At 44.3% G+C, this 12061-nt stretch overlaps 1 protein-coding gene and 1 long non-coding RNA gene across 5 annotated transcripts in view; one reads left to right on the plus strand and one right to left on the minus strand.

Moving 5' to 3' along the window:
* The window catches only part of LOC141053200 (uncharacterized), a 102377-nt gene that overhangs the window by 83817 nt on the left and 6499 nt on the right, over positions 1 to 12061 (minus strand). The window lies entirely within an intron of this gene.
* The window catches only part of SNX16 (sorting nexin 16), a 42386-nt gene continuing 30649 nt past the window's right edge, over positions 325 to 12061 (plus strand). Inside the window, exons 1-4 of one of the 4 annotated variants that reach the window (XM_073550588.1) lie at positions 365 to 471; positions 1689 to 1861; positions 2007 to 2442; positions 10012 to 10098. In XM_073550588.1, the coding sequence (XP_073406689.1) occupies positions 1701 to 1861; positions 2007 to 2442; positions 10012 to 10098 (684 nt within the window). In that variant the 5' untranslated portion in view covers positions 365 to 471; positions 1689 to 1700. Of the gene's footprint in view, positions 472 to 1290; positions 1528 to 1688; positions 1862 to 2006; positions 2443 to 10011; positions 10099 to 12061 lie in introns of those variants that run through there. The other 3 variants (XM_073550587.1, XM_073550590.1, XM_073550589.1) reach the window with 3 other exon arrangements.

Raw genomic sequence — 12061 nt, forward strand, 5'->3', positions numbered from 1 at the left:
ATGCTTCCAGCACCTTGTTGAATCTCTGCCACGAAGAATTGAGGCAGTTCTGAAGGCAAAAGGGGGTCCAACCCGTTACTAGCATGGTGTACCTAATAAAGTGGCCAGTGAGTGTATATAGGTGTGTGTGTGTACATATGGAGGTGTATATATACATATATAGGTGTGTGTACATATGGAGGTGTATATATATATATATATAGGTGTGTGTACATATGGAGGTGTATATATACATATAGGTGTGTACGTATATACGGTAGGTGTACACACACCCACACAGTGCTCAGCTGTCCGCCAGCTCCGCCTCCTCCCAGCAGTGACGTCATCCACCATCGCTTCCTGCTCACATTTCCCCTCTCCTATAATCACAGCTCCTCCCCTACACGTGACCGATCACATGACCGTGACATCAACAGAGGTCCTTAGTGTTGGTGCGGTGTGTCCCGTGTGGTGACTGCGCGGAGGCTGCTGGTGAGTGCGGGCGCTGGGGGCCATCACTGCCGGCGCAGCCCCTGTCACTGTGTGAGTCACAGCAGCACAGAGGACGGGAGGACACTCGTCCTGCTCCACAGGTGCCGCGTCCCGCCGTGCTGCTGCTGCTGCTGCTGTACTCCCTGCGCTCAGGGCTCTGCACGGCTTGTAACTACAGCAACTACTCTGTGTCCGTGTGCAGTGTAACCTGAGCGGTGTGTGTCCTATGGACACCTGTGTCACCCAGGAAGATGCACTGTATATATAGTGTGTGCAGACTGTATCCTGGGTGACTTACATTATGTATGTGTGCAATGTACCCTGTGTATATATATATATATATATATATATATATATATTCACACTCTTATCCTGTGTGTGCTGTGCCCTCTTTATTTCCCTGGCCTTGTGGTGGGCGAGCGGTGTTACCCCGTCCCCCGCTATCCCATGCCGTTACACATGGCTGTTGCCTCCTGATCGCGCTCCCTGTGCCTTCTTGTTTTTCTCTGGTTGCTGTAGATCTGTGAGATCATCTAATCTCTATAGTCTGGTGCAGTTCCGCCATATCTCCACTACTGTACATATAGGTAATCGCCTCCCAACCTTTGGCTCCAGCTGTTGTAACCTGCAATCCCAGCTTGTCCTGACGGTCTCATTCTGGAGCCACACATGGGAGGACATTCCAGGACCTCGTACAGGGAGGTGTGGGGAGCAGAGTTGGGGGTTTTGGCAATAAAATAGAATCCTATAAAAAATCGAATGCTAAAGAGCTGACAACCAGAGTAACCCAATACTGTGCCTTATAGTGAAGCCCCAGTGATCCAGCGCGAAGTCCATGTTTTTTGCAGACCATGTGCTGGTGTGAAAATCACGGAGACATCCGTTTGTTCCTGCCATCATGGATGAAAAGTGCCAATCCAAGTCAGTGGATCCTTGAAAATGAGGGACCGCAGACAGACGGCGTCGGTGCACAATCCGTGTGCTGTCCATGATTAACGCTGCAAAAGTCAGAACACGCTTCGCCATTTATCTCTCCATATGTGAAAATCACTGATGGTAAAAGCCGGCACTCTGACCAAACACTGATGAAACGTGGGCCTTTTCTTTATATATATATTTTTTTTTTTTTTTTGCGCACATGAGCAAACCCAGATGTCTGAATGAGGCCTTGTATTGCTAGACACACTGCCATGTTTTTTCTTGTCTATCCATGGTAGTTTCACTGCTGGATGAATGGTACGTTTCTGCACGGCCTGAAGTCTGCAGGTTCCTTTCCAGATTTGGTGCCAGTTTTCCCTTGTGATTTACCCGGTGATGCCGCTTTTGTTGTGGCGTTTATATTCCTGTATATTTTCGGTACCTTATGCAGTCATGCATCATCATCAGTCAGGTGAGCGTGAGTCACTATAATACCCCGATTGTCCTGTTCTCCCAGGCTTTGCACAAGAGACGTCTCTTCTGTTATTCTTTTGGTTTCTGTCAAGACTATTTGAATTCTGAGTTTTCTTTTTTTTTTTTTTTTTTCTCTGTACCAGATGCCCCTTCTGTGACCGAGCATTATGGTTGGTTAAAGTAGGTGGCGTTATTTGCCAGAGCTATTCAGCGGCAGAGAAGATGGCAACCCCTTATGTACCTGTGCCAATAGGAAACCTGCCGTCAGGAAACATCACAAGTAGAAGCCAAAGAAGCTCATCCCTTGGAAGCACCTCGACAAGCTCAACCTCCTCCAAAGAGCCACCTGAAGAGGGCAACCCTGGAAGCCGCAAGAAGCTCAGCGCCCCCGATCAGCTGAGCTGTATGTCCTCTGTGTGCAGCAGCCCCCTCGTAAGAACTAAATTTGACTCCTCCGTAGAGTACAGCTCACGACCCTTGCCGCAGGAACATGTGCCTAACTCGTCAGAGCTGGAAGATCGGCCTTCTACACCGACCGTCCTGGGCTACGAAGTGATGGAGGAACGGGCGAAGTTTACCGTAAGTATATATCCTACGGTACCTACTATCATCACTGTGCTCTTTTTTTTTTTTTTTTTTTCCTCCCTTTTCTTTTAAAGGGTAACTAAACTTTAGGCGTAAAGAGCACCTGTTGGTTAATATTAAAGATGTAGGAGAAATTCTAAGACCTTTCTCTAAATATAGGTCATTATTGAACTGATTTATTACAGCATCTGAGTGGGAATTGGAGCCTTGTGCTCAGATCTTTCAGGATTTGTCCTGTTTTAACCATTTTGTCAACTTGCTGGTCCATAGGGTACTGCCGAAGAATGGATTCACCTACTTTTCCCCTAAATTCTCCAAAAGAGGTAACACTAATGCATCCCAATGAGGAGCGAATCTGAAAAGCACAAATCAGAACAAACCTAGATAGACATAATAGAAGGGAGGGCCAGTCCCTCTGAGGAATGTGTTACATGGGCATTACTTATTTGTGTAGCCCCTCATGACCCTTCCCTCATTGTCTTTGGGAGCTTTCAGGAGCCCTTTATGATAATAGTAAAAGGCAGAAGTAGTAGTCAGCCTGGCTGTCTTATCATATTGTCAATTGTAAAGATATCTGCATTTAGGGAGGAAGAAAAATGGATTTCCCGTGATATTAAGGGAAGTGCTAGCTACCGGACATGACTGATGTCTTTGTGTTGGCAGAATAATCGAGTACAGTCCTATTTCTGGGTCACAGATTGTAGAGTTTTATGCAGTCTCCTCTGTAGCCATCATTAGATTTATATTGGTGAGGGCCGGCGGGACGATGCATTTGATCATTTGATTTGTTTTTTCTCTTCTGTATAGTTCTGTTTTTGATCAGAATCGTAACTTTTAGACCCATTCTCCCCTAAGGCAGGGATAATGTGCGACTCGGCGCTGGTAAGGAAGAGATGTACAGCTCGGAAGGGTTTGAGGAGGCGATTTGACGCTGTTCCTCTCTGGGCCGATCCAGTGTGTGATTCTGTATTGCCATGTCTGCCGCCTCTCAGTGTGAATTATGAGTGCATTCATGCAGGACCGGTCATTCATGCAGGACCTGTCATGCTGACACTTTTACCGTCTTTAGTGTGACCCAATCTGTATGAACGATCAAACTGAAGCAAAAAGCCTCTTTACTTTGGAAAAGAACAGGGACTCTAGAGCTGCCTGTTGGAACTGGCAAGCCTTAGAGAAGCACTTTCATCAAAGTTTTTATCCATCATCATATTATACAGTACTGTGCACTTACAACTGCTCGTTTTGCCTTTATACCCAGCTAATACTTCTGTTTTCTCTGCTCTATGTAGAAAGGAAGTCTCTTGTCCCTGCATTTATCATTCCCCTCTCAACTCCTGACTCAGCTGCAACTTCTCTCCCCCCCCTCCCCCCCCCTTGCCAAGGACTTTTGCAGTGACTCATGACTTGTGCAGAGAAAATTGACCTCCTGTTTGTACACTGAGTGATTCAGATAGTCAGTTTTTAAGTGATGTCATACACCTAATGTAAAAGAGAAGAATTAGCTGGGTAGAAAGGCAATATGAGCAATTGTAAGTACGCAGTGCTATATAATAAGAGGATATAAGTTTTGATGAGAGTTTTTAAGGTCAGCATCAACCCTTTAAATAGGACCCTTCCCTACATTTTTTTTTATTTTAAACTGTATACTTTATTAAAAAGGCGCTGAAGCGCAGATCAATACCTTTTTTCTCCATTGTGTCGCTGATCTGGGCGCTTGAAGTTTAGCATGCCAAATATGCAAAATTTAAATTCAATCAAGGAGCTGATAAGAGATTGTCCTTTCAGTTGCGTCATAGAGGGGGAGGAAATGCCTAGGGAGAGTGTGAAAGCATTTTCAGTGGGATCTCGTGATACTTGAGGTGTCTCACTTGACCCTGCTGATGTCTCCTCACTCCCCTCCCTCCTTGTTATCACAGCTCCGGGGGGTGCCTGAGTCATAGAAAGGAAATATTAAACTCCCCGAGAACCTTCTCTGGTTTCGCCCATGGTTGTAATGGAAAATTGTATATTGGGTGCCCTAAACTTCCCAAGCCCTTATCTCCACAATGCAGTGGAGAAAAGAAAAAAAAATGTAATTAACACTTCAGCTCCACTTTTTTTTTATTTATTTCTTATGCTTCTTAATATAACGTCATAATTTCCACAGTTCTTTACAGACATTATCATCACTGTTCCCATTGGGGAGAACAATCTAGATTCCCTATCATTATGTCTTTGGAGAGTGGGAGGAAACCCACGCAAACACGGGGAGGACATACAAACTCCTTGCAGATGTTGTCCTGGGTGGGATTTGAACCCATTATCCCAGCGTTGCAACGCAGTGGTGTTAACTACTAAGCAACCGTACAGTGCTAAGCACTGAGCCACCATGCTCATTTTAGTGAGCTATGCATTTTAAAACAAAAATGACCGGATGTACTGTGAAACCAGAACCTCCATTTGCAGGCACGTATTTTGGACTTTTGCTCCTCATCAGTGCAAAGCAAAAGAAATGTTTGGCTGGGTCAGTGGCCTGTGACAATGAGTCTAAGGGGTAAAGTTATTCTTTGTGGAACTAGCCACATTAGTCAATAATTCGCACAAGAATTGTGCGCTTGATTGAGTGGCCTGAACATGACCACGCCACTTGTTATACACAGGATAATATGTGACTGGCATATAATATGACCATCAGATATTGTACCTGTTGGGTATCCTGAATAACATCAGATGTTCTGTGTTCCCATATACCGTCACATATTGTATCATCCTGTATACATACCAGCCATATATTCTCCTATACACTGGATGCATTATACTAGGTGATATTGCGTGCACGTAGAAATCACATGCAGGATAATATGTGACTGGTATCTCTATGACCTGTTCTCTCTAGTGAATATTCCCATGGGGTGGCTCCGAGCATCATCCAGCCCATGTGCAGTGTATAGATGAAGCCAGTACGGGCCACTTGGCTGCACATGGTGGGGGTTACCACCAAAGCTGCCTTGCTAGGATGTATCCCAGCCACTGCATCTAAGAAACAGCATGGGTGATCAGGTGTATATATATATATGGAAATTCCATGTGAGCCGTTCACTTCTGTAAAAACATTTGTGTATTTTTAGTAAATAAAAGAAAGATTAAAATAAATTGTCCAACTTTTAAAAAGGAGATTTTAAAGTTTGGCAAAATCGCTCAGCCCTAAGTGAGTGCTGAGAATGGGTCACTTCCCCATTGGAGCTTTCTCATGAATGTCCTCATTATTTAAGCCCCCAGATAAAGGAGAAGTTTTCTGGGAAACTCAGTAGAATAACCTATTATCCTATATATGACTATTGGGCAAATACGGTAATACATGATATGCTGAGGGAAGCCTGGATAGAGATCCTCTCTGCATTACTCCTGTAGATTGTGAGGTTTAAGAGAAACCGAATCCTCTTCTATTTTTAAGGGGGTAGTCTCCCTCTAATCCCTCTGTGCCATGCAGCTTTACATTTCCAGCGTGGGGTGGAGTGGGCACAGGGGCTCTGCTCACACCAGGGCAGAGGGTGGCACCTTTGTACTCTACACCGGAGGTTGGGCTGTATGTTCAGGTCTCCAGTTAAGCTCGAAATTTGTGATTCCTTTTTTTTCTATGGAAGCTTTAGGCCTCTTTCACACTTCCGTTTTTGACCATCAGTCAGAATCCGCCGTTTTAAAACAAAAAACGGATCCGCCATTTTTTTTGGTGGATCCGTTTTTTTCTCGATTGAGTTGCATTACCAGCGGATCTTGACGGATGGCCATCCGTTGGATCCGGTTTTTTTGCGAATCCGCCAAATTTTTTGCGTCCGCCGACATGCCTGGACGTTTTTTTTGCTCCAGGATCCGCATTTTACAGTGCGCATGCCCGGAGGAAGGAAGTCAGCCAGAAATTTAACCCTGAAATCCTTTCTAGCGGACAGAAATAATTCTCTCTCTCGCTCTGTCTCTCGCTCATATCCGCTTTCCGCCATTTTGGCGGATTTTAACTGACACAGCCTGGTAGTCTAGCTACCCTAGGTCACCTCCGCATGTTCCCCTAGTCATATACAGATAACCTAATCCAGACCCTGTGGTGCTAGAAGTTGGTGGCGTTTCGGCACTTCTCACCCCTGTTTTAGGATGTAACCGTTTTTCTCCCATTTATCGTTGACCGCTTTGCTATGAGTAGTCTGGTTAGTCTTCATGGTTTACCTATTTCATAAAACATTGAAAAACCAACTGGAGCATCCAGAGTCCAATACTGCGACTAAGGCCACGTTCACACATTCAGTATTTTACATCAGTATTTGGAAGCCAAAATCAGGGGAGGAACAATCAGAGGAAAAGTATAATAGAAACACGTCACCACTTCTGGATTTGTCACCCGCTCCTGGTTTTGGCTTACAAATACTGAGGTATAATACTGACCAAATACTGGATGTGTGAACGTGGCCTAAGGCTGCAGTGATTGAAGTTTATAAATGTTTTTTTTATTTCTACAGATGGCACAGCAGCATTTCCTCAGGTGTCTGCAGTGGATAAGGTTTAATTTGCTTTTAAAACCATCACACCCGCTGTAATCCCTTACCGCCTTCTTTTTTTTTTTTTTTTTTTTTTTTCTTCCCAGTTAGGCTGGTTTCACATTTGCGTTTTTTAGCGCTGGAAAAAAACGCACACCTGCGCATGCGTTTTTTCCCCTATATTTAACATGGGTGCGCATACCTGCGCACTGGTCAGCGCATGTATGCGATTTTCATGCGCTGCGTTTTTTTGGGGTGTGCGTTGGGATTTTCCAGACGCAGCATGTTGCATTTTTTGGCCCTGCAAAAAAGCGCATGCGCACATATGCGCACGTTTTGCGCTAAAAATGGCCATTATAGCCTATGGATGCGCATATGTGCGCACTGGCATGCTCATGTATGCGTTTTTTTTTTTAAACCATGGAATTTAGGGGTTTGGGTTAGAGTTAGGGTTAGTTAAGGGGGTTTAGGGTTAGGGTTATGGTCAGGGTTAGGGTTAGGGTCAGGGTTAGGGTTAAGTATGGTTTTGTTAAGGATTAGGGTCATGGTTAGGGTCAGGATTAGGGTTAAGTATGGTTTTGTTAAGGGTTAGGGTCAGGGTTAGGGTTAGGGTCAGGGTTAGGGTTAGGGTCAGGGTTAGGGTCAGGATTAGGGTTAAGTATGGTTTTGTTAAGGATTAGGGTCAGGGTTAGGGTCAGGATTAGGGTTAAGTATGGTTTTGTTAAGGGTTAGGGTCAGGGTTAGGGTTAGGGTCAGGGTTAGGGTCAGGGTTAGGGTCAGGATTAGGGTTAAGTATGGTTTTGTTAAGGATTAGGGTCAGGGTTAGGGTCAGGATTAGGGTTAAGTATGGTTTTGTTAAGGGTTAGGGTTAGGGTCAGGATTAGGGTTAGGGTCAGGGTTAGGGTTAAGTATGGTTTTGTTAAGGGTTAGGGTCAGGGTTAGGGTCAGGGTTAGGGTTAGGGTTAGTTAGGGTTTGGGTTAGGGTTAAGTATGATTTGGTTAAGGGTTAGGGTCAGGGTTAGGGTTAGTGTCAGGGTTAGGGTTAGGGTCAGGGTTAGGGTTAGTAAAGTCATGGTTTGGGTAGTGTGAGGGGCCACCAAAAAATGTTGGAAAAAAACGCAAACGCGCTAAAAACGCGCTAAAAACGCATACAAACGCATAAAAACGCTGCGTTTTTTTCATGCATGCTCATAAAAATGCTTGAAAAAAACGCAGCAGTTGTATGCTTATGTATGCGTTTTTTCAATGCGTTTTTTTGCGGGAAAAACGCGCTGCAAAAAAAAGCAAGTGTGAAACTAGCCTTACACTTTTTTTTTGGGCTGTCGACATAGTAGTATGAGGGGTTGTAGTTTTGAATGAAACCATTTTTACCATGTAATATTCTGGAAAACTGGGAAAATAGTATCAAGTGCAGCAAAATGGTAAAATAATAATACATTTTATTTCTATAGCGCCGACATATTCCGCAGCACTTTACATTTCAGAGGGGATTTGTAGAGACAATAGACATTACAGCATAACAATAATCACATAGATCATAGCCAGATACCAAGAGGAATGAGGGCCCTGCTCACAAGCTTACAATCTATGAGGAAAAAAAGGGAGACACGAAAGGTGGGCGGTAACAATTGCACTGATTGTGTGGACCAGCCATAGTGTTAAGTGTGTAACAGTACAGACACAGAGGGCTAATGGATGCATAAAGCATGTGGGAACATGATGTGGGGAACCTGGGTATGGTAAAACTTTTGACTGTGCCACACAGGGATAGATTAGGTTAATGTGTTAGACGGTATGCCAGTCTGAATAAATGCGTTTTCAGGGCACGCTTAAAATTGTAGGGATTGGGTACTAATCGTATTGACCTGGGAAGTGCATTCCAAAGAATTGGCGCAGCACGTGTATAGTCTTGGAGACGGGAGTGGCAGGTTCTGATTATTGAGGATGCTAATCTCAGGTCATCAGCAGAAAGGAGGGCGCGGGTAGGATGGTATACTGAAACAAGGGAGGAGATGTAGGGTGGTGCTGAGCCATGGAGGGCTTTGTGGGTGAGGGTAATAAGTTTGTACTGGATTCTGGAGTGGATGGGTAGCCAGTGTAATGACTGGCACAAGGTAGAGGCATCGGTGTAACGATTAGAGAGGAAAATGATCCTGGCAGCAGCATTCAAGACAGATTGGAGGGGGGAGAGTTTGGTAAGAGGGAGACCGATTAGAAGAAAGTTACAATAGTCAAGATGAGAATGAATAAGAGAAACAGTAAGAGTTTTTGCAGAGTCAAAAGTAAGAAAAGGTCGAATTCTAGAAATGTTTTTGAGGTGCAGATAACAAGAGCGAGCCAGTGATCGGATGTGGGGGGCGAATGAAAGTTCTGAGTCAAGTATGACCCCAAGACAGCGGGCATGTTGCTGGGGAGTAATAATGGAACCACACACAGAAATGGCAATGTCGGGTATAGGTACATTAGAAGAGGGAGGAAACACAAGGAGTTCAGTCTTTGACAGGTTCAGCTTCAGATATAGTGAGGACATGATGTTAGACACAGCGTTTAGACAATTGCTGGTGTTTTCTAAAAAGTCAGGCGTGATGTCAGGAGAGGAAGTTATAATTGGGTGTCATCAACATAGAGATGGTACTGGAAACCAATAAAATAACAAAATTCTGCAATGGTTTTTTGGGTATTGTCCTTCTGGTGCTCATTGTGCAGTAAAAATGACCTGCCATCGTGATTTTCCATGATCGTTTGATCACTTGTTCTATATACTGCAATATTGCTTTGTGATGTCTGAATTATGTAATCTTATGAACCCCAGCCATGAGAGATTGGCTTCACAGAGGGACCACGATGACAGACATGGGACTCCTCAGCAGGGTCCTTTCTGGCTTGACCAGCTATGGGCATCCTGCGATCAGAAATTGACAGCAGCGTTTGTCGGGTATAGTACAGACATGTGCATGAGATGTCAGAAATCTCCTTCCCTTTGGTGCTGTAAAACCCTGCGTGTTTTTACCCTTGGGGAAAAAAAGCAAGCCCAAACTCAGATTTTTCTCACTGACAGGTATACAAGATCCTGGTTAGAAGAAGCCCGGAGGAGAGCTGGGTGGTGTTCAGGAGGTACACTGATTTTTCAAGGCTTAATGACAGGGTAAGTGCCACATGACTGCAACTATGCGCTATGGTTATATGCTGTAATGTCCTTCTTGCTGTGGTGAGGCCAGTGCGCCTTCTCATCTGTTTGGACCTTGAGGTTAAAGGTTTCATAGTTGCATTTTACACATGCAACATTGTTGCTGGTGCACGTCCTTCATCTAGTCTGTGTCTGTAGATGAATGGAGACTCCAAGTAGAAGGATGAGGCATCTTTCACAGATCAGTTTTTTACAATTAGTCACAATCCGTCAAAGTTTGAAAAAAGCGGATCCTGCGCAGACTGAAAAAATTGATGCGACGGATCAGTTTTTTTTATGGATCCGTCGAGCAGCTGTTGTGGATAAATTAAAGGAATAGAAATTATTCCGGGCATGCTCAGTTTTAAAAATCGGAATCCGTTGACGGATTCCGTCTTTTGACGGACAGCGACGGATCCTGCTCCCATAGGCTTCCATTGTAGCCAACGACGGACGGCGCTGGATCTGTCGCTGTCCGACTTGTCCGTCGCTGTCCGGTGTCCAGCAGCTAGAGAAAAAAAATTGGCCTCCTCCAAGATAGCACCTTTACGGTAGCAGCTATCGGCATTTTTTTTTTTTTTTAAATTAATTTATTGCATCATATAAAAGAATTAACTGCACATTACACATGCAATCATGCTGCAGCACAGGTGCCTGCCTGCTGCAGGTGATTTTTTTTTTTCTTCTAAATATATGTATAATATTCATTATGTAAAATAGGGGCCAGGTCAGTGAGGAATCAGTGACCAGTCATAAGCCATCAGTATGAATAGCTAATGAGAGCACCACATGAAGACCCCACACAGGCCGCCCCGGAGCACGAGCATATCATTAACTTAAAATAAAGATTAAACAACAATCACAAGATGGATTTCATCACCCAGGTATCATTTTAATCGGTATAACGGCGCCAACCTGACACTGTCCGTAGGTAACTGTGCACAATCCTGCTCACAGGTTCCCTTTAAGAGCATGTCTACAACTGTGAACATTTGTTTTTCTTTTTATTGTGAAGCAAACCACAATTAGGTCAAAATAACTGAAAACTTCAGTGTGCATAACTGTTCACCCTCCTAAAGTCAGGACTTTGTAGAGCCTCCTTTTGCAGCAATTACAGCTGCAAATTGCTGTGGATAAGTCTATGAGCTTTCCATATCTTGTCACTGGGATTTTTGCCCATTCCTCAAGGCAAAACTGCTCCAACTCCTTCAAGTTGATGTTTTCCTCTGGAGAACAGCAATCTTCAAGTCTGACCACAGATTCTCAATTGGATTAAGGTCTGGGTTTTGACTAGGCCACGCCAAAACATTTACACGTTTCCCCTTAAAACACTGAAGTGTTGCTTTAGCAGTATGCTTTGGATCATTTTCTTGTTGGAATGTGAACCTCTTACCTAGTCTCAAATGTCAAATCACTGACAGACTGAAACACGGTTTGCTCAACAATATCCCAGTATTTCGCACCACCCATCTTCCCCTCAACTCGGACCATTTTTCCTGTCCCTGCTGCCGAAAAACATCCCCACAGCATGATGTTGCCACCACCATGTTTCACTGTGGGGATGGTGTTCTTGGGGTAATGAGTTGTGTTGGTTTGCTGCCAGTCATATCGTTTACCTTGGTGGCGAAAAGTAAAATTTTGGTCTCCTCTGTCCACAGCACCTTCCTCCATATATTTGTGGAGTCTCCTACATGTCTTTTGCAAATTCAAAATAAGCCTTAAAATTTGTGTAAATAAAGGCTTTTTTTTTCTCCCCACTGTTCCATAAAGGCCACCTCTAAAGAGTGTATGGCTTATTGTGGTTGTATGGACAGATACTCCAGTCTCTGCTTGGGAACTCTGCAGCTCCTTCAGGGTTACCTTTGGTCTCTGTGCTGCCTCTCTGATTAATGTCCTCCTTGCTCAGGCTGAGCGTTTTTTGTGGGCAGCCCTCTCTTGGCAA

Source organism: Dendrobates tinctorius, unplaced genomic scaffold, assembly GCF_039654945.1.
Source record: "Dendrobates tinctorius isolate UK_male_01 unplaced genomic scaffold, ASM3965494v1 ptg000165l, whole genome shotgun sequence".
NCBI classification, from domain to species: domain Eukaryota; kingdom Metazoa; phylum Chordata; class Amphibia; order Anura; family Dendrobatidae; genus Dendrobates; species Dendrobates tinctorius.